At 36.2% G+C, this 23,818-nt stretch overlaps 2 protein-coding genes across 4 annotated transcripts in view; one reads left to right on the plus strand and one right to left on the minus strand.

Annotated features, from left to right (window-relative positions):
- The first annotated feature begins 2,497 nt into the window (after positions 1-2,497).
- LOC139991335 (uncharacterized) lies at positions 2,498-21,845 on the plus strand. Of its 3 annotated transcripts, none has more exons than XM_072011305.1 (14): positions 2,499-2,669; positions 13,717-13,877; positions 14,594-14,697; positions 15,541-15,639; positions 15,920-16,018; positions 16,460-16,666; positions 17,850-18,047; positions 18,116-18,214; positions 18,278-18,376; positions 18,456-18,554; positions 19,588-19,683; positions 20,356-20,590; positions 20,814-20,954; positions 21,040-21,845. In XM_072011305.1, the coding sequence occupies exons 2-14, from the start codon at positions 13,784-13,786 to the stop codon at positions 21,123-21,125; spliced, it is 1,656 nt and encodes a 551-aa protein (XP_071867406.1). In that variant the 5' UTR covers positions 2,499-2,669; positions 13,717-13,783; the 3' UTR covers positions 21,126-21,845. The 3 variants fall into 3 exon arrangements, with proteins under 3 accessions (XP_071867409.1, XP_071867406.1, XP_071867408.1); XM_072011307.1 differs by having other exon boundaries at positions 20,826-20,954; XM_072011308.1 differs by lacking the exon at positions 19,588-19,683 and having other exon boundaries at positions 2,498-2,669.
- Positions 21,846-22,333: 488 nt separating this feature from the next.
- Hrb27c (Heterogeneous nuclear ribonucleoprotein at 27C) overlaps positions 22,334-23,818 on the minus strand; it is a 30,825-nt gene continuing 29,340 nt past the window's right edge. Inside the window, exon 8 of the mRNA XM_072011637.1 lies at positions 22,334-23,814. Coding sequence (XP_071867738.1) covers positions 23,750-23,814 — 65 coding nt within the window. The 3' untranslated portion in view covers positions 22,334-23,749. The remainder of the gene's footprint in view (positions 23,815-23,818) is intronic.

Raw genomic sequence — 23,818 nt, forward strand, 5'->3', positions numbered from 1 at the left:
TTTTAGCAAGTTCTTTTATCTTTTGCACTTCTGTGTTTCTCTATTCCCGTATCTTATATTTGTGTAGGGATTTCCGTATTTTTATATCCTTACGTTTCTTTTTTTCTTCTAACAATTTTCCAGTCTGGAATGAAAATATCACAAGAAGTTCCAGATTCTCATTCTTTGAATATTTTTGATAATAGACAAAAAAATTAGAAATATTACAGCTTGAAATTTATTTGTCGTAACATTTTCATTGGCTACGTAAGGGTTAGACGTGGATTTACTAGTTTGGAAGTATTCCTAACTCTTCAATGGCACCTTTCTGGAAGGATATTATTACTTGGTTCATGGCAGCTGGATGAAGAGTAAAGAAAAAGTATTTAAGACATCGTGGAACACATCTTAAATAGAACGTGACCGAGTTCGGATATTCTTTCTCGTCTCGAGTAATGAAATTTCTTAAAATTCGTTCCTCTCTAAACGAGCTTTGATAGTTCTACGAAAGTGTCGCTGTGCTTGAATGCCGTGTTACGAGGAACATGAATTCTTTATACGTACATAAATACTAGCACACTCTCTACAATTGATCTACATAGATGGAGATATTCATTCTGAGAATTTTAATAAATCAATCAGAAAATTCGATGAAGTCTGCAAATTTCTTTTAATCTTCGTAAAACTCTTTCAATCGTCTCACTCGTCAATCGTTTATATTAAACACCTTCGTGTATAAACTATCAAAGAATAATAAGTATAATGAAAAATATAGCAATAAAAATATCAAAATAAGTTGAAAAAGTGATGGAGAAAAATGTATAGTATACGTAAGAAAAGAATTTAATTCTGTTATTTTTCTATGGAATTTTTACCATAATATAAATAAGTAGTCTAATACTTGTGCCTAACATTAACGAGTAAAGCGAATGACAATTCTATCCAAAATCATACTTTATCACATTTTAACATTCACATACACGTAATCGTCAGAAATACAATCTTCGAAGCAGTTCATTCCTTACGGTCATAAATCATATCGTAATGCAACAATGCGACTTATGTAAAATCGTAAGAATATTTTGAAGTAATGCATAGCCAGGAAAACATTTGTGGTGGAATATGGTGGAAGCTATTAGCGTGGCTCGCTAGCTATTTCGTCCTTTGAGAGTAAACCCAGATGAAATGTTAGTGGAAACGCGTCCGTTTCGCATTTTTCCGCTACGAGGCATAATTTGCACGTGTCATTGTAATTTTCCGCCAGCATGAAGAAACAGGCAACGAGCTCGTTTCATCCCTTCGTTTCTGATTGAAAACTCATGCTCCAGATCAAAGGAAAAATGCGTCGGTTGCGCATGATATTTGTGAAATTCACTTTTCTATTTTATCTCAAGAAGACGGATAGCTGTTTGTCTCGTGTTCAGAAATTTAATTTTCGTTGGAACGATGGGTGGAATAACAATAATGTAGGCAACGACGAGGCACACATTGTGAGCCAGTTTCACCAGGGTGTGTTTTATTTTTGATTATGAAGCAAATACGCGTTTCACTTGCGGACGAGACAATGAGAAACGGTTGTAATAGGGGAAAACAATATCGGTGGATGAAAGCCGGGAATCAATCGATCTACAACGGAAAATACAGTTCTTCATGGAGAATTTAATTAAAACGCGAATTAATCTGGCCACTATGCAAAACGTGTTTCTGGTTATTAAAAGCCGTTTGCTTTATCGATTGACACGATATTACCGCGAATTAATCGCACGTATATTGATATTATAATTGACGGACAAAAATTACAATGTAAATGAAAATCACGATACAATAAACTGATAATTAATATCAAAAAATGTAAAATGTATGTACCCTGGTGGTTTTAATAAAAACCGAACGACATCGAGCGTGGAATTAGTCGAGGAATTATAAATTCGATTAAAAGGAGCTTTCACCGAAAGAAAATCCGTTTTTACCGCGTTTATCCGGAACTCTAAAGAAAGAGTTCCCGATCGATGTATAAATAATTACGCTTTCTAAATGGCCGTGAAGGTGGCAACGTGGAAGTTGTATCAGAGAAATGGTACAAAAGCGAACAACTACTTTAAAGTAGCTTTCTGTATTCAGAGCGCACGAATGAATTATAAATCAAAACTGTCGCGCTTTATAAATTTTATTCTTTCCTCTCTGAAAAAGAACACTTACCGTTAAATTTAACTTAACACTAATATTGATATTTCACTTTACAACCTTCGAAATCGACTGCAATTCCATTCGTATTAAAAATTTCATGTTTAAGCAAAAAAAAGGCTTAAAAAATAAATCACTGCCCATTTTTCAAACAGCACAAAGGGACGCTGGCGAAAGAATAGGGAGAACTAGCTAGGTGAAAGAAACATAAAGAAGGAAGAACAAAGCTCTCGAAATTCGACTTACTGCGAGCGCCTATCATAGTCGTTGCAACCACCACGTAGCTGCGCTGCCGTCGACCTGATAATGGGGTGAGTTGGGGGTGAGACGGGAACTATTCGGCCAGTAGCATGCCGCCCTTCGTGCTATAAACATCGTGCAGCTTACTTGAAACGAAACATTGATGGTATCCATCCACTGCGTTTGACTTCTTCAACCGCTGTTTCAACATCTGCAATCATAATACAACGACGTCATCAGCAACACACTTTACAGAGTGAAACCGCGTGAGTAAACTCTTTCAGTTACTAACTTCTTTATCTAATTATAAATGCAAACATGGGATAAATACAGTTCGTACGAGGAAATACAAGTAACGCGGTAAGAGGGTGTGTTAATCGTACGAGCAATGCTTTCCACCGCAATTAGACAATGATAAAGGGCGTGACGATGCGAATGAAGCTGCCTGAATGCTGCATCCGCAGAGTATCTTCCTGAGTACAGACGCGAGTTCCGCACTATTCATTTAGCATGCTGACTCTTTGGCAAGTGGCCGCCGCGATTTCGAACTTCCACGCAATACCGCCACGCACCTATTCGAGCTTATGCGAAAGAATTCATTGCATTCTTTGTGCTTTCATGTACGACCAAAACTATGGGAAGTTCTTCTCACGAATATTTTGATGTACAGAAGAATAGAGACGAGGGGAAACTGAATTGCAAATAAATCTATCGTTTAGGGTAATAGTAATAAATAAACTGAGAATTTGTATGTATTTTCAGAAATAGTGTTTGAGAAATATTTTGAAATATGTGGTGGTAAGGAGCAAGGAAAACTCAATCGGGTGAATTACACGCTTTTGGGTAATAAACGTTTGCCCATTTATTCGAAGAAAAGTGTTGCAGTGCAGAAATAAATATAATTGGAGTAGAATTCCACGTATCTGATTCTATCGGGGAACAAGTAGTTCATGTCGTTGGAGTTTACCTAGTAGAAGTTCACAGATCCTTCGTACTATGTGTGACATTTCACCTGTCTAATAGAAGTTTACGTTTAGATAAGTAGAGTCAGTAAGTAGAAGTTTGTTTAATCTGGAACTAGTTAAAATTTTGTTCCAATAAATGACATTCAGATACTATTATCTTCCGCATATTCAAACAAATTTATGAAATATCTCTGGAAAAATATTTCGAAATACAAAAGAGTGTAAATAATGGAGAAAATAGAATTAGGTCGAGTGGATGGATTACGCATTTATTGGAAATTTAGAGCAACAAAAATGTAAACAATACGCAATTCACGAAAATATAAAAAACGTCAAAAATGTAATACTCGCGAACATAACAGAACTCTAGTTATATTTCGTTTCTTCAATTGTTTTAATAAAATATAATAAACGTCAATTCTATTACTACATATTGCCTTTTAAAAATTTATGTATTCTATTATATATATATTCTCTTTTTCTAATTTATTCTTAATTTTGCGATCCAAATACATCTCGTTAAAAATGACCAACTATCTGGATATTTTTAAACGATACATAAAATACAGTGAACCAACTATATCTGTTTTTTTTTTATACAAACAACAAGGCAACAATTTCTTTATCCATATAAAAATATGAATTTGCATAAATGAATTCGCAGATTAATAATAAATATTTAACAATTGTTGCGATCAGTATACTATTTAATAGCATTTTATATTATAAGATAGTTAGCGCAGATAGGTTAAACCAAAGAAAGTTACTTTTACGATGCAAGTAACTACTCGCATGTAGGGCGAACTTTCCCCTCAACAGGTCGGTTATACTCGAGGAAAAAAAAATCATTAAACCCCTGGGTAATCATTGCGTGACCGATACAGTAGTTGTGTGGCAGAGTTTATCTTACCCTTGCGTCTCACTCGCGCACATTCAACTAGTGTAATTAATGAAATAGACGATTATTTGATAACTTTGTTGCAACAACGACGTTTGCTCTTCTTTTTTTAACTTTTTAATTACGCTCCCTAAAGGGTATTTGACTTTTTCTTGTGCATGAGAGCAAAAATTCTTTGCGTAAATAAAAATTTTTTACGAACGAGCAAATGGAGATGAGAACAAAAGAGGTGTACGAAGTGCAGTTAAGCTTTAAAAGGGGCAGATTTAAAGATCGGTCCCTAGGTAAACGTTGCTTCTTGTGTTTAATTTATTTCCACACATCATATGGCCGTGGACAATTTTTTAATAAAAACTGTTTATTCAAAATTTAAGGAAACGATGAACGTAATATCTTTTTGTCAACCATTGCAGCAGTGAAAATAACAAGGAAGTGAATGTTAACTTTGGGATCAGCTTCGTGTTTCATTTAACGACACATCCAACAGATGTGTAGATAGAAGATAGCATAAAAGGGAAAAAGCTGGTGGTTCATATACTACTCCATCTTGTGTCCTTAGGGAAAATATATTACTGCCATGAATCGTTCTCCGTGAAACATTTTCAGCTCACACTACAACGAATTCGAACGTATTTTTTCCCTAACATATAACATTTTCATGATGCTCCAAGGTTACTTTAGATTTAATCTTAATTACAATTGCGCTCAATTAAGTATACTTGTTTTTTAAACTTTTATATTCAACTCTTACTGTTGTTCGAACAAGCAGAAACGCTTAGTAATAGAAACTGAAAGAAAAATTCATGCGCATCAACAACAATCTTTCTTATTATTTTCTTCAAACTTAAAAAAACAACAGAAAAACACGATTGTGAAAAAGATGGCCTAAAGAATGTAGTAGTAATAATAAAGAAGAAAATGATGCATATGAATTGCAATATGAAAAAATTCCAACATGGAACAGATAGTGAGTAGTAAATGATACGAATGATGTTTATTCTTCGTCTTAGCGAGCCTAAGGGAGCGTGGCAGGGAAATGAAAGCAGCAGCCTAGAAAAAGTTCTCTGAGTGGTTTCCTTCGTTTCGAATTCCGAGTTTCGAGCGTGGCTCATTGAATGTTCATTGAATCCGTGAAACGCATGTGCATCGATGGCTATTCAATGCTAGCCCGAATTCCACCATCTGGGTTAATAGCGGTCGCTTTTCGCATATCAAGTAGCATCGATTACTTAACGCGTTATTAACTAACCTCACTGGGAGAAACTCTAAATAATCCGTCGAAATAATTCCTCGGAGAGAAAAATACGAGAAACCGTTTAACACCGATGATTTCACTATCAGACATCAGCGCGCTTAAAGTAACTCGTTCTTACTTCAAGGAACATGAATATTAAAGTTATTCGTAGAAACGTCAGAACCGACTAAAAATTAGAGTCAGGGAATGAAACGAATGTATACAGCTCGAAACGGAAACAGATGGAAAGGGTGAATCGAATCGAAATATTTATGAAAAAAAAAATTTACTACGTTAGGAACATGCGAATAAATTCGTTCTAGAGCGAGATATTATTGCAAAAAATACGAATCGATCCGTGAAAACGTCAGAAACAACTAAAAATTTTATCGAAGACGCAGAACAAATTTATACAGTTTGGCACAAAAACGAATCAAAAGGATAAATTGGATCGAACAGTTTATTAAAAAAAAAAAACTAGCCGTATGAAAACCACGCGAATTAAACTCGTTCTAAACCGAGTTTGGCTTGAAATCACGCGAGTTTCTCCGCGCAACCAAATATTTTACGAGAAAGGAGGATAAAATGCGTATTAGAGGCTGTGGCATCAGCGCGCGGGAGCAGACTATTGGAAACTTCAGTCGATAATCGAAATGCAAGACATTTTTGTATCCGCGAATATATCACTGCACCGATATCAAACAGCTGGCCAGAAATACCTACATATCCTACCGCAAGTTCGGTTTAAATTATTGGCGAATCCGATGAAACTTACTTTCTCTCTCTCTCTCTCGCGCTCTCTCTTTCTTCCAGTTCAAGCTTTCTATCGAGAAACTTTGCTCTGCTCTTTCACTGTGATAAGAGGTCGCTTTAACAGATGGTAATTAATCGCGTATGGAAGCAGGAAATTATCAGTTTTCCTTGATGGGACGATTATCATCCGGCATGACTATTGAAAACCATCGAGATTCAGAATAGTTTCATTTGAGAAATGGAAATTTTTGTCACGATTCCAGCCACTGAGTACATCTTGCTCCTCCTTTCCTTCATATCTTTTTGCTATCTCTTTTTTATCTTTTTTCCATTTTTTTCTGACGAACCCTCGATCGATACTCGCGCAAGGAACTAAAACAAGATCGAGTTCCAAGACACTTAGTTACCTAAACACCTTATTAATCGAGTTAAATTAACGTAGCAAATAAATGAATGTTATTTAATTCTTGAAAAATACTGTATATTTATTCTGCTTCTTCGTTATTCGAACACTTGTTAAAAATCAGAAAAATAACACAAGTGGGCTTGCATTTTTCTCCCTGTGATCTTCGATGTTAAGCAAACTGGAAACAGTTATAGTAATAGCTCCATAGATGAACTCGCGCTGTTTCGGAATTCGTGTATTCGATTTTCGTAACAATACCAGTGGAGACGCGCTTTGACTCGAAAAGACACAGATATTCTCTGTGTGCTAGATAAATCGCGAGATAGCTAGCTACCGCGAGCGTAGCCATCGCTATGACGTCAACGGATAAAATTTGTTGCAAGTTAAAAATTAAAATTAGAATTAAAATAAAAAAATTTGTTCATTAGGCATCGAGAACATTGTCCTCTGAAAAATAATAATGGAGTAACACCACGAACTGGAAAGAAATCTCCGGTAGTCGTGTATATTTAGCGCGAATGGATCTAGGTCGGAGGAGGAGCCTCTTGTTATTTTCAATTAAACGAACTTGTTATTTTCAATTTCAAAGCACTGCGGCAAGTCCGGCGTGTCCAGAGCCTCCTTGAAAATCGATTTTATCACGGCGCGTAATTACTCACTCGTGAACCGCGCGAATCCCAAACTGAGCGTTAACAAGCTGCGGATAAAAGTAACCGGGAAACCAATGGAAAAATTGCGAACATGGGACAAAAAGAGCGTACGATTCGAGGATCGAGAGAATATTCACCTATTTGAAGTAAATCGTAAATGTTTCTCTTGTTGTCGGAAAAATCGAGACGGCGAACGCCAGAAAGCGCATTGAAAAAACGAACGCCAGGGAAATGAAGAAGGATAGAGAATAACCTACAGGCCGGTTGTATTGTGTTTATTTTTAGCTTGTGACAAATAGCTCGTTGCGTGTGTCTGCAGGTAACATAGGCAACAACACTGCAGCAACAACGGTGAGGTCGAAAATTCGACCAAATTTTTTATCAGTTCGGAACTGTTGGTACAGTGATTTACGAAAGTTCTCGAACAATTGTAAAAGCCTTTTCTGAATATGTTATACGAAATATCTTGAAATTTTATCACCACTATAGCGAGGCTCGACTATCACAATGATATTTGTGAAGCTCGAAACCAGTGTAAAAAATATAAGTTACAAGGTATTATCGTTTGTCTGTTGAACTCTGACTCTGCTGTTTCGATTGTAAATCTAGAATTGACAAAGAGCTTGAGGAAAATGATATTGGAAATATATATTTTTTTTATTATAAGGTATAGGATTTTTTAAGCAACCAGAGATGGAAGATATTGAAGTTTAATAGCAGTGGATAATAGTAAATTACAACCGAGGAACCTTTTGAAAAAAGAGGACCTTTGTATAAGTGTATTAAATGTCAATCTAAGTCCAAGTCTTTAATCTTGAAACAAGAAAGTTTATATCAAACGTTGTTTCATCGATGACTTTTACCCTGTAATTCGAATTTTTATCGAAGTAGAAGGAACACAAGTTAATCCACAATACGATCAGAGTCCAGTAAGGGATTATCGTTGACGCGTAACAACCTACCGACGACCTTTATTTTTAGCACAAAAGCGGACGAAGTAACGCGCGCTGGTCGTTTTACCGAAGGCGTCATCTCACAGTCAACCGTCATTCTTTATCCGTTGACCCGCACGTTCTCCACTTTTGTCGCCAACCGCACAGAAAGGAAAGCAAACAGAGGGGCCGGTTACCGCTAATTACTTGACTTCTCATCTTGCAGCCACGCGCTAAATAGCTGCCCTTTTCTTTACACAGCTTCATTGACCCGTCGGATAAGAAATGGGTAGAGCGCTTTTCGCTCATCTTTCTCGCATTTTTCCTTCGTTTTGTATCGTCAGCGTAGAGTTCGTGGGGGCGTTTATCGATCGCTCCGCAAACATTTGTCGTTTTTAATGGAAGATATTAGTGCAAATGTGTGACCTCACGCGGGATATTACGGGGATTTACATTGGAAACACCGGTGTATATAATTACAACGTATTATCATTTTAAACTAATCTATTATTGAATCGATGCAAGACAGAAATCGCCTGAAGTTTTAAAGTAAAATAAACACCACTGACGCTATATTGTACAACATATTAATGCAAATCTTTGCTGAAGCCATTTTGAAACGGTCTATTTAATATTTCAAACAACATTTAATGTGTAGGAAACAATAAGAAGAGAGGGAAACTGTGTTATTGGAATTTCATTATGCTCGGGGAAACACTATATTATACATTGATCAATCAAAATATAATTACTAGATTACCATTTCCATAATTGACGATGTTGTATGTCAAAATACGAAATATTTCGATAACCCATAACTCTCCCTCTATAAAATTATGGTCAGGAAATCATTATTTACTTAATTCTCACGACAGTGTTATCGGTGGTCTTGAATAGCTTGTCATTTATGTCGTAACGACGTTAACGTCGTGGCTCGATAGGGATTACAAAACTGTGCCATCAGATTATCGTAACACCGCGCTAAGTCAAACGTGACGTGATAAACGCTCTTCATTCACTGCTGACAAAATTTACCAAAGGTTAAAAGCAGTGTAATTGATCGCCGGTGCTCTCAGTTGCATTAAGTGGGAGATATCGACGATTTGCTCGAGCGATATATTCCCGCCCAGAAATTGTTCCCATCTTTGCTATTTTAGTCTCAAGTTTACTCTTCTGTCAAGGAAACCGATTAAAGTTGTTCTTGATACATGAAAAACGCTTTAAGATTTATCTGGGAAATACTGGCAAAACGTGAATAAGAAACTTGGTCGAAATCTCGAGCGTTGATCGTCAAGTAGAAACTGACGTAATTAGCCAGACGCGTCACAGGGAACAACTAAATTGTATTTTATATCTTTTTTTATTTTTCTCCCTTTTCCTAACTACTTTTCAGCATAATTTATTTAATTTACGGAGTACAGGATAGTTGATGAAAAACGTGTATTCTTTTTCAATAAAAATTTGTCTACCAATTGTACAGCCGGCCGTTCAAATATTAATCTTCTTCCCACGGCCTCGTTTGTCAACTTTTAATCGAGCTAATATTAAAAACTTGTTAAATGGAAGTATATTGGAAATCGTATCATCGAAACCATGAGCTATGCTACAATGTTTTATATTTAGAGACTCGTATATTCCTTTACTGTCCAATCTTTCTAAAATTCGCTGCTGCATGAAATATTTCAGTTGAGTCAGCGGAAGCTGCAGTTAAGCTTGAAAAATATCCTAATTCTCAAGATTGTCTCTGCCGATACGTGCGTCCACAACGTTCCGTTTTAGCCATTTATAGGTCAGTCGAAGGAACTTCGATGCTTCCTATTAACGCTCGACTAGTAAAGATAATCGTAGAGAAATCGATGTCGCGACTAATTGACTAATCGCTATATAATAGCATAATGGTATATTCTGCGAAAATAACGATTATCCTCCTACGTTGCGTTGCCATTAGTAATTTGAGTTAGCCAGGTTATTTCAAACTCGCATCATTAACAACTAATGAGAGCGTGGAGTTTAGGAAATGGAACATTCGTGGAATCATAAAACGAAAATATCAATGATACGATTAAACTTCATTAAACTTATACACGAAATATTATCCAATAGAACTATAGATAAACGCCGACTCCTATTTCAAGCGTCTAAATGCGATGGCAATAAATTAACGATATACATAGTTAACGTTCGATTGAATTTCAACGATGTAACCACCGAATACAGAGTCGCGTTTGCAATGAGAATTATGTCAACATCATCATTCATCAGAATCCAATTGACCAGTTCACCCGTGTCTCGAATAACAAACGTATTATTTTTTAAAAATTTCTATTAAAGTTAAAATATAACAGAATTTAAATGGTGCAATAGGCGCTTTTGCAATGTGTTTTTTCATCCAGTCAAATTCCCGTTACGATTATAACAATCGACACCACGAACAGGTCGATCTCTTTATTTCTTGTGGGATAATACGGGTGTTTGTTGTGTAATAAAACTGTAATCAACAATTTTATAAGATTTATATTTTCAACAATTTATTACACTTATTATTGCGCCGTGTCGGATAATTTGTATACTTACTAGTTGCTTCGTATAAGCAAAAAGTAGATTAAGTTAATGTCGCGTAGACCGTAGCGAGGCCTAAGTTTGCAGCAACAGTAGATGACTACGTCGAGATTGAAAGAACAATAGATTTGATTGATCTAAATGTGTAGCAATAGTAGATGACTGCGCTGAGATGGAAAAACAGTAGATGACTGCTCTAAGGATAAGACCGTTGACTTGACTACACGAAGATTGGAAGAACAGTGGAAGACCCGTCTCGTACTATTAAGGAGGAAAGCTCGGTGTGGGTGTGCCGTTTTGAACTAAGAACGCGGATTCGTTGTTCACACTTTTCGGTAGAAAAGCAAGGTTAACGATCCGCGATGCCCATTGGTTATAGCCAACGTTAATAAATAAAAATATAAGGAGAAAGTCTCCTGCAGATGTGGCTCATGGGTGTCTTTGTTCATGGGAAAGATCTGCTATTTCGCTGGACAAACATCCGCTTTCTCCGTAATTTGTAAGAGCGTGCAAGAAACATAAGGACTGTTTCAAGGACCATCCATAAACCGAAAATATTTATATGAATAAAGATTAAGCTAAAAAGATTCGGTTTATGGTGGTTCCTTAGGTTTATTGCGGGTCTATGTAACGATGTGTAGGCCTTGGCGGCCAGACCATGAGGGACGTCGCACGGACCATCTCACGCGACTTAACACAATGAATATCATGAAACCACTATTCATTATAATCTGATTAACCAATCCAACCGTGTTCCAAGCAGCGAACAGGATAAAAAGAATTTTTTATTCTAGTGAAAATATTCCAAAAATTAAATTATGTAGACTTGTGTTTGCAATCAAAACTGTGCTACAATCATCATTCCTTTCAATCCAGATTGACCAGGCGTCCTTTATTTGCAATAGCCAACATCTCTCATTGCAAACAATTTTCTGAAAAATTCTATTAAAGTAGAAATGTTTCAGAAATTAAATCGTATTTGGTTAAAGAGTACATATTACATATTATCGTAGCAATTATGCAAAAATTGTTTCATCTGTGGAAGGAAGAAAGAGTGAGAGAGAAAGACAATGGGAACTAGAGTAATCCAACTGGTATTTCCAACCGATTGTGAATTTTCTCTGCAACACCATCCATTCTTATTACCACGTTACATTTTTTAGACCGTGCAGCCCATCCCTGGGATTCTGCTCGCATTTCGTAATCATAAAAATATCAGAAGCGGAAAGGAGATTCTTATTAAAACTTTTCCGGCACAATAAATTCGGTAACAAACAGTTGACAGAATTTCTCCGCGTATTCAACATCGTTGTCCGCATTTCATAAAGGTGTCGCAGATCAAACTCTCGGTTGGAGAATTTCATTTTTCTGGTCGTTTCTGCAACTCGTTAAACATTCCCCGCGAGTTATAGAACGCGACTAAAACACGATGGGAAGCGTTCTGTCGACGAAAAAAAAAAAAAAAAAAATAAATCGCGGAGAGTGCAAATAAAGAAGAAGAAAGAAAAAAACTAGTTCGCAAAACACGTTGTGTTTTCATATATTTTCCCTGTTCGTGTCCATGAAACTGACTCGATGATGCCTCTCGCAGAAAACGTGAAACGGAACGAACAAACAACTGCGTTCGTCCGTGAGAGGAATGTTTTGTATTTACATATTTTGAAAAGGGGTTTCTCCTTTCTCATCTCGAGCCGTGATATACTTTCGCCTCTTGACGTCTGCAACGCGAGAACCTTGCATGCATTGATTTCACGAGATCCACCTGAGTGATTTTGAGAAAAATTACAGAATACAAGATACGTATCCGCCAAACGGATAACATTGAAATGGTTACTTGTGAAAGGAGAAACGTGTATAACCAATAAACGTGAGTGAAACGGTTGTGAATCTTATAAATAAAGTATTTGCAGTTAGACTGACAACGACATGTACGGACGTTGCAGGATTTTGTATTTTCCTTTACATTATTCCACGCCTAAGATAGAGTTTTTAGTGGTTACTCGACCGGATCGATACCTACAACATCGTAACTTTTGATTTTGGTTAACGTGGGAGGATAATATTGTTATTAGATTGATGTATAGAACATTAGAAAAACAGATCGATACGAGTTTCGTTGTGGCAACTTGTACATTCTAATTAAGCCGTGAGTGAAATCGACGAAGGAAAATTAGCGATGAAATTTTCGTACGTTTCACTTCCAGTTAGTAACCGTCTATCTCTATGGCGTTATGCGTTTTAATTGTGATATCAAACACCTGTTAGAGGACCATAGCTGTTCCATGAATACCGCTATTGAACCTCTTGCCGACGTCGTTTCGAAATTGAGCAACGGATTCCCCACATAATAACGACATTAATTCGTGTATAGTTAGTGAGTCAAGTCACCGATGCAAATTAGTAAATACATACGCCATCCTTGGAATAGCATACTAAAGCGAAACCGCAAATATGCGTATAATTATTTCATTTGTGTTCGTCGAGCAGCCTGCCAGGCATTCGCCGAATTTCGATACAAATGGAAACTTCCGACTATTAATAACTGCAAGTTGGTCGAATTGCTTTCACTGTAGGTTTCATGGATTAATAAATTCGTGGCATTATAGTTAATAAAAGGTCAAAGTAGCATCAGAAAAAATATGAACTCGAGGGCAAAATCAATAGACTAATAACCGGAGGCGTTACACAAATCCGATGCAAATAAATTTTACTAATGAACTGCATGATAAAACTGGAACGTGTACGAAAACTTTCGTTTGCATAATTTCACGTTAAATATAAACGAGACTTGGAAAACTTGTTATTTCCGTTCCATTACGTAATTCCACGTAAAATGTTTTATAATTCACAGCCTGTTAGTGCAGGCTGGGAATAACGAGAAAACGAAGCACGTTCGTGTTCAATTTTAAATTTCAGATTTAATAAGTACACGGGATGAGAGCCAACATGTAGACCGAAGAGAGACGCGAGAAAATAACAAAACATGGTGGACAAAGAAGAAATGACGAAGACACCCTCGCCCCTGAATATCAACGAGGCGATCGAAGGGGAAGTGTTGAACCAAAAGACTGCTAGGAGTAAGTATCAGATAAAACGAGAATGCGATATCCTCAGGAAATTTTGTTGTTCTCGCTAGTATTAACTCTCCATCCGATCTAAACTTGAAAAGAATAAATTCTCGTCTTCTTATGTCATCGGTTTGAATAAACGAACAAATTTCGAGAGATTACGATACAGCGACTTTCATTGCTCTCGAGTCTGATATGAGAAACATTTTTTTTAAAAAGACAAGATTTTTAGAAATCTCTTTGAAAGAAAGTATTGGGATGTTCGAAAAGTTCGTAGCATGTTTATTATAATTTTTTATTAAATAATGAAATGTTCAAACGAATACTACACTTTATTAAATACTAAAAAGAATTAAGGAAAAACGGCCAAAATTAATCAATAAAACAGATACGTAGACAAAATATTAAATATTTTATGTAGAAGCATGTAAAAGCTGTTCGAAGGAATTCTTTATCGAAGAAGATGAAAAATATTTCAAGAGAAGATTCAAGAAGTTATAGATGGCAAAACGTCTAATTATAATGAAATCTTTTTTAACATTCGCTTTAAATCTTCTGAACAACCCAATACAAAATAAAATGTAGATAGGAGGTTTCTTGTATCAAGCAAAAGAGATAAAAGGTTAGAAATGTGAAAATAGAATATTTAGTAGCGCAGGTTTCTAACTAACATTGTTTTTAAAATTTATAATGAAAGAGGCTCATTGAAAATTTCTGTTTACCAGTACTTAAGAACGATCTTCTATTATACGAGGCTGTGATAAAAAATGAAGCGGACACCGTTCGCAAAGTGCTCAAAGAACCCGTGGACGTCGATTCCAGGAACAATGTAAGTGGGAAAAAAACAAGCTACATGATAAATCGAACAAATCTCAAACGGGTAAATATAAAAGCATTGGAAGAAATCCGCTGCGATCGAATCACAGTTTACGTCGAATCAATTTCCGACACAAAAATCGAATTTCCCGGAATGGAGTCGAAAAATAGTACGATTGCAAATAAAATTTTTCGCTCTGCGCCATTTCGTTAACGCTAATGCTGTGCAAAACGCACCGCGCTGTCGAAAACAGATAACATGATGCGTTCGTGGTAATAGCGGAGATGTAAGTCGATGTAAGGGCGCGCGTCTGACTACATACGAGGTATTACTACTAGAGGCTCCATTAGCGAAACATTAAGGATTTAATTAAGGAAATTTATCGTTTTGCCAATTTCGTCGGTGCTTTCGAACTATTTCAATCTTCTTGCATTTAATATTAATGCAATGAAATTTGAATTCGAATCAAACGTCTGACTGAGCACGAAATATTTCGCTTTAACGTGTTTACATATTTCTTCCTCGAGATTTCACGTTGGTATTTGAACAGCATGCGACGAAGAAACGAACATCGCGTTCCCTTCGTGAAAATTAATTATATTTACCTTATGTCGTATTCAACGGAACTATTCGCATGAAAAGTGACCGGAAACGAGAATATTAGATTGTCCCAAAAGTTTCTTTCCTTTTACAAAATATCGTGCATTTATTATTATCTTATATAACGAAATAAACTTTTGTGCCAATCTAATACAAGACGAGTCTCTACTGACTAATAGGGGTAATTTAATATCGACTGAAACGCTAGGAACACGCACGATACTCGTATGTTTGCACTGGAAAATTATTGTTTAGTATGGTCGGGCGCCAATTCATTGGGCAGCATCCAGGGGGAACACGGAGATCATAGAGATGTTGATACAAGCGAAATGCGACATCGAAGCCAGAGACAAGGTAATATCGCAGTGAAAATATTATCATTCAGATATTTGCTTCAAATAAAATTGAACTAAACCAGAATAATTGTCAGAACAAATAAACAGATGACGATTCGAACGTTATTACGAGTGTTTCTCGTCGTTTCGTTCGAATGTTAATTATTTTACACATACGCTTGCATTTTCTATATTTGAAGAGAATTTTATCGCATGTCAGAAAACCAGTGGCTGGAATCTGAACAAATTTTATGTAAAATTGACATAACGTAATTAAATTCCATTTGCCATGTTTCAAGTTCGGCATGCGTCCGTTACACATGGCTGCGCGATATGGACACAGGGACGCTGTTAAAATGTTAATCAACGCCGGAGCGAATGTGTCAGCGGTAAACAAGGTATATCGATAATTATACCGATAGATTGATACTAAATAAAAACATCGGAATCGAATCAATTTGAATCTTTCGAACCGACTGCAACTTGGTAAAAAAAGAAAATTTAAGTTGATATAAGAGCACGTCTACGACTTCATGCATCGTTCTCGTATAGGATCATAAATCGAGTCACGAACCTTTCTCATAGAGTATTTCTTACGATAGAAGCTTTGAACGTGACCTTATCTTTCAAAGAAAACCCTTCACTGTTCTCGGAAATTCTTAAAGAAACCGTTCAAGATTATTTCTAAAGGAGCTTTCCTTTTGGAACATGTTTCAGTTCGTTTGATTCAATAACAATACGGTCCGATAAAAGATTTATATACTGGCGCTGTAACGAGGCCAACATTACGATGACGTTCATTTAGTAAAGTAGTATGCGTAACTACTACTCTGTTACAGAAGCAATATACTCTCTTAATGTGTGCTGCTCGGGGCAACAATGTTCGCGTCGTCGACTACCTTGCTGAGGCAGTGGAATCGTTGAACGGAGATGCAACCGACTGTACCGGTGCGACAGCTCTTCATCATGCAGCCTGTGCCGGTCACCCAAGTATGATAACTGCGCTTACCAATGTGCCAAGAATCGAGCTGAATGCCGTGGATAAAGTAAGAGCTATCATATTCCGTTATTTTCTTTTGTAACCGGGAAAAATGTGAGTTGAACTGAAAGAGAAGTCGATGATGCAGGTAATGGAAACTGTGATCCTTTAATAAAATAATAGATATAAAAGTTCAAAAATTTCAAGCGCGTGAAAATTTGAAATTAGAAGAGTGCTTCTCGTTATTTTCTGCCTTTTCTTTCTTTTTTGTTCTTTCTTGTTTTGTAACTCTGTACAGAAATGAGTTCAGCTTGAAAAGAAACCACTGGATTAATGTGTATTTTTTAATACGCAAACTTTTAAATAAGAAAGTTTAGATTAGACGAGAAGTTCCAAATATTTGGAAATGTAAAATCTAAAGTTTCAGTTGCTTTTCGTAACTTTCCGTTATTCGTACTTTGTTACCTTGCATTACTTTAAATTTCGTAAGCAAAAAGTACTTGCAACTTCTTTCTCAACTTCGTCCCCAGAATGTCAGGTTCTATACCCAGTTTCTCGAAAGCAGTTCATTCAATATGTCGTAAAATATTAATCCACCCTAAATTGATAGGAGAATGTAAATATTTGCACACGAACGGATGCGGAGGAGGCAAGAAACTTCAATTTATACGGAGACTAGTGCTCGTTTTCTCTCTTTACCTCTGTGTCTTTCGATTTAGATACTACGAAACTAGGTCTCCGACATTAGCTATATTGCCTTCTTATCGCGAAGACAAGCGAAATCCCCGAAGGAGAGAGTGCAACGTACAGCAACATGAATCTAACTACAGTCCTTTGAGGGAATTTTATAGAACTTGCATCGTTTTGCCGATGCTTCCGGCTTCCCACTTCCAGCTATCGTACATTCGATCATGACGACTCATCTGTAACCTTTCCCTTTATATGTATCTTCTTCTTTGAATGAAAACGTTTGATCTTTTCAGTATTCCGGAAAATTGCAAAATTTGGACAGAAAACTGTAGGAATATTCGAATTTAAATAAACTCAATAATAATGGTAACATTTTTTTATAAAATATCATTTAATTCTTTCACACCTGAATCTTCTCTTAATTGTTGAAAATATGTTTTTCTAGCTACTTGTACTAATTTGCACTAATTTTGATCCAGAACTAAATCACATAAGAAACTGCAAACTCTTAAAAACATAATCTTGTATGACGAAGTTAACAATTTCACGTTGATTTACAGAAAGGCCAGACACCTATACACTGTGCCTGCGCGGAAGAACATCTAGAAGCCGTGGAAGTTTTAATAGGACTGGGAGCTAAGGTGGATGCTCAGGACAATGAAGGCAACACGTGCCTTCACGTGGCAACGAGAACGAGGCACACGGCTATAGCTCAATTGCTATTGAGAGCCGGAGCGAACACAGAATTAACCGACGAAGTAAATAACGTTTTACCTTCGTTATCATCTTACTAATCAACGAACGTACTCGATCGTTCTTTTTATAGATGGGCTTTACTCCGCTTCACGTGGCTGCCAGTCAGGGTTGCAAAGGGATATTAGATTCGATGATTCACCACGGGGCAGCACTCAACAAACAATCCAAGGTATACTTAAGATACGTGTGATCGATATTCAATAATCATCCATCACCGGGAATCGGTTTGCAGCATGGGAACACGCCTTTGCATTTGGCCTGTCAGAATAACGAAGTAGAAACGGTCGAGATACTGATCAATAAAGGCGTCGATCTAAATTGCTTAAATTCGGTGCGTACGACAGTGTTCGTGAAATGAAACGCATTTTTACACATTCGCCCGTGACACGATTCGATTCGACCTGTTCCAGAGATTACAATCGCCGATTCACATCGCCGCAGAAATGGGACACACGGATATTTGCGAACTGCTGCTAGCAGCAGGTGCGAATATCGAACAAAGGGAGCAGGTAAATACCGATACTATACGCTTTTGGTAGTTTCGTTCTTTATTTGCTTTTTCAGAATGATATAAATAGGTTCATGAAAAGGTTCGAAAACTCGTAGATACTTTTTATGAACACATCATGTATGTAATAGGAAACATTTCAAAATTTTGTTAACGCTGTAATGAGACGCGACTGTCGTGACTATGTTGACATAGTTTGAATCCGAACTAAAAATGTAAATTCAGTGGAAATATATATTTCGTAGAGAGCACAAAAGTATTTAAACGAGCAATTAACCATTCTATTAACAAGCTTCGATATTCAGTTACTCCATTTTTTACATGTATTACATGTTTAAGACGTTTGTTTGTGATATACTAATTTTTTGCTAAATATATGATCGCAGCAAATATTTCCTCTTTTCTATCTACGTTTTCAGATTTGTTTCAAACTGTACGAATATAACCATAACAGTCGTATCACGTTACAGAGTTGACGAAGTTTCAAAACGTTTCCTATAAACCATGTAATATTATATAAAAGCTTTCCACGGTAACTGTTGAAATATTCGTATATCTGACGTGAAATTACCGAAATAGCTGAAACTGGTACAACTGCTAAAATCAACGTTACGGTGGAAACTTAGTTGCACAAGTGTATCGCGGTTTTACTACCAGCAACCGCGAACGTAGTCCCGGACGTGTCATAACGTACTCGACGTCCATTTCCATTTCCAAGCATTAAACTTCGTTTGTAAAATAATACCGGGGTTATTCCATCGGGAAAATTTCTTGCAACGGTGTGGCATGTCGACCCAACGCAATCAATGTAGGCGTCTCTTTGTACCGAGTATGTTAACCCCGGTTTAACACGAATGTGACGAGCTAACATAGTCAACAAGGCTACCTTCCTTGAACAAAGTTTGCACAGGCAGGGCAGCGTGCATGATATCCTTCGATTCGAGAGTACTCCAACTTGACATCGACACCGCTGTGGCATTTGTGAACTTAATAAAGTTAATAAAGTTAAAACGAAGTTGCTCGGATGTTCACAGAGCGGCAGGACACCGCTTTACATCGCGGCAAGAGGCAGTTTCACGGCAATCGTCGACATGATAATTAAAACCGCGAGATTGGACTATCCCACACCGGTAGGTGGCTTAAACGTTCCATTAAGATGACGTAAAATTTGTAGAATATTATGTTCCCTTGGTTCACAATTATTATTCAGTCGACGTCCCGAGACTTTTGTGTTAATTCATTAAGAAGCGGTGTATTAACGTAGCACTTCGTTTGCATATATTTTTCCAATTAATTTGCATCGTTGTATCTCGTTTCTTAATATCGATGATGAGAGAAACAATTCCGACGATTCGTTTGATATTTCCTTGCAATTTTTCATTCGAATCTTGCGATGTTATGGAATTCAAAATGTAAAGTATTTCTATTCTTTTTCAAAATCATGGAAATTCTTATGTGTGATTCTGACAAACAATTCCAAGGATTCGTTTAATATTTTTACCGTCGCTATCTCTTCTTCCATCTAGATCTTAGAATTTTATAAAGCTTCAGTCTTGAAATGTCTCTATACTACTGTAATAATCTATTTACTTTCGCATTATAGAAATTCTTCTTGTGTGTCCGATGTGTATAATAAAACATCTAAAGTATCTACCTTGATAAAACAATGCTACACTTTATCAACGTTCGTCAATAATGTTACGTTTACGTAATTTTTACACCTCAATTTGGTTCATAAAGAATAAGCAACCTGTAGAAGGATCAAATTTTACACGTACAGCAGATAAAGGTGATCTTTTCAGGAGGATTCAACATCCGACAAAGAAATTCGTGATCTAACGCCAGCTAGAAGAAGATGGCGAGAAGGATCGAGAGGTGGAAGCATTTCCAGTAACAATGGCGCCTTTTCGGAGCATATTCGATCGATTTTATGGAAGTTGGCATACAAACAGTTAGGTCCCGAGGATTGGAAAAAATTGGCATTGCATTGGGCGTTCACGAACGATCAGATTCGAGCAATCGAGCATCAATACACTGGTAAAATAATTATTTTATACATATTTTATAAGAGAATTTCAAATCGCAAACGCGAAGATTGCAAAGAGTCATCGAGGTATAAAGTTCATTTCTTAAAATAAATGGTTCTCGAATGATAAAGACGATTAGATGATTTAGCGATAAATTGTAATTTACAAAAATATTTTGATCCTCGATGTTGCCTCCGTAAACCGAGAACAGCCTTACGAAAAGGACGATAAAGCTCCTCTTATAGGTCCTTCGAGTTACAAGGAACACGGTTTCCGAATGTTGATGATCTGGGCGTCGGGATTGAATCCTGAAATCTCCATAGGGAAAGAGCTTTGCGACGCTTTGTTTGCAGTAGACAAAAAGTCTGTCGCTGGTAAGAGATTTATTACAAAATTACTAATATATTTACTTTGCAACGAAAAAAAAGAAAAAAAAAACTATCCTTAAAATAATTATAGAATCCGTTCGTAAGCACATGGATCAAGAGAAAGACGGGAAAGAGAAAATGAACAAACAGCGATGTCATAAATGCTCGATCACTTAAAGATAATTGATGATTCTGCTTGAATGAGAAGAAAGTTACGAAGAACAGGAATTAGGAGAATTTGAAGGATCTTCGGTAGAAAATTTTAGCGATACTCACTATGTGGCATGTCTGTAGAGACGCTCATCTTACCTTTTTTACAGTATGTTTCAATATAGAAACGCGTATCATAGTGAAATTGTCGTTTAGCATTCGAAGATCAACGAAACGAAAATAAGTTCTGCGAATCAACGAAAGCTTTCGATATATCGCGAAATCTGATTTGAATCTTTCAAATGAAACGGAACAAATTCATATCATCGCGCAAATGTACAAATTTTCGAGTCTAAATATTTTAATGTTGATACTTTGTATATATTTTTAGAAAATTCGAACAATTCAGCAGTTTTGTAACTTTCATTTTCATTTGTTAGTTAAAGAAATGATCGACGTCCGAAGCCGTCCTATTTCATTTTATCTTTCGTTCAATATATTCATCCCGTTGTTCGAAAATCCTATTCCAAATTTCTACTGTAAATACGTCAGCGTAATACGTAAATACTTTTAGAATAAGTGCGAAAAAACAGAGAAATTATTCAGGGCTTTCGATGTGATGAAAGAAATGCATAGAGAGTAGGCGAAGAAAATTATCACGAAACTTTCAATCATTGTATAATTCGAGGAAGACAATCTACATATCTGAGTATTACGTACAATTAAATAAATGCCTGATTAATAGTCTATAGTAAACTATTTTTAAACCGCTATACCCCGCCCAATTATGAAACAATACTGCAAGAAAATTTGATTTATATTTCTCAACATTTCAAATATTGAAAATTAGAATTTCAATAATAACTTTAGAATTATAATTGAAATACTAATTTTAGAAATAATAATTTTAAAAATACAATTTCTTAATAATTTACGAAAGAAACTGAAATCCGTCATTTTATGCGATAGTTCCAGGCATCAATATCTCGGTATAATAAAATTTCGTGAAAATATACTGACAAAATTTCGATATTCCATGAATCTTCAAATAAAATATATATAAAAATTAAAATATCTTACCTTAAATCGATCCTAGTCCTTGAATTGTTGATCTTGAAAATGATAACTTGCAGCGGGGGGTGATAAGGATGTTAGGCAGTGTAAGGTGGTTATCAGGAAAATTGGCAGGATGCTTATCAGGACAATGGTGTATCTGGAGTAGCCTAAACAGAGTATTCTATTAAAATGTGAATGTTTATTAATCCATACGGAATATTCATTTGTTTCTATACTATAAAAGAATGCATTTCTTGCTGTTTCCATCCTCGCAATATATAACAAAATATTATGAACGATATATCTATCATCATTATCATCATCATCATCATATTAATATTATTATTATTATTATTATTATTTCATTACTAATTTATAATAGCTATCAGCGGTGATGGTATAAACAAGGCTCGAGTGCCATCAACGGCAATTAATTATCATAATCGTATATCGTACTCAGAATTGTACAAATCGTACGTTAAATAGGTATATAAATTCGCGCCAGGCTTCCTAACTCTTAACATTACATTTAAGTTCTATCAATAATTAATTATTACTAATACAATGAGAATCACTCCGTGGTTCTGTCGATTTTCAAACCTCCGTAGAATGTCAGCCTTTCTGATAACTATTTATTCTTTGCGTTCGAACGCTTACATACGAAAAAAGTGATGATGTATGTTTCATACCATTGCGAAAAAGTACGTGCGTGCCGGTGACGAGAAGCACAATGGTGTTTAGCATCTTTATTTTCATTCTTTGTCTTTTATTTCTTCCGTCTGGGAAAAGAACACTGACATATCGAGGGAAACGTTCACACGTATTTCTACGCTTTTTTTAAACACCCTTTATCGTAACAACTTCCCGGATGTACGAAAATATACGTTATACTTAGTCTCATAGGCATGTACAATTAATAAATACAAATATTCACTGTTAACTCCACTTACGTAAATAATGAGGTCTACTTAGTTTAATATTTTTAAATTACACATTATTCTAGATATGGACGAAGCTATTGGCTCGCACAAAACGCAGATACGTGACACATCTACGCATTTTTTTAAATCGTTTCCACTCCTCTGCCGCTTTCGTGCATACTTTCGTTCTCTATATTCTTATTCTCGAACCATGAAAAATATATACTCTTCCTTTACCTCCATTCTCTTTTCATCGTAACGCACGAAACCTTTCTAATCCGAATACATATGAATAATTACCGAGGAATTCGCGAGGATTGAAGTTGCTGCTCTTATTACGATGTGCGTTACGCACAGAATAATAATTCGTGTTTCGTTCGTTCGATATATAATAATATATATGCATATTTATATAATTCTTCGAGTCTCGAAGCGGAAGAAAGAAGTGGGTACTAAATTAATACACAAACAACTATACAACAGACACAAGTGGAAGAGTACAAACGTAAAACGCAAGAAACAAAAGGAAACAGAAAATACATAGGAGATGGAAGATTGAATTTAGGACAAAGGACCAGCTTGATTATTTAAATTAATATGCAAAACATCCCTTTTAATTCTCGCGGCCCGTTAAGCGGTGACCGCGGCTATACGCGTGTTTCCGGTTCTTTTACCTCAAGTCCACAAGCCTCGCGTCATCCAGTCAGTAAAATGAACAGGACGTCTAGGAAATAAACTTCCTAC

The sequence above is a fragment of the Bombus fervidus genome, chromosome 10 (assembly GCF_041682495.2).
Source record: "Bombus fervidus isolate BK054 chromosome 10, iyBomFerv1, whole genome shotgun sequence".
Taxonomy (NCBI): Eukaryota; Metazoa; Arthropoda; class Insecta; order Hymenoptera; family Apidae; genus Bombus; species Bombus fervidus.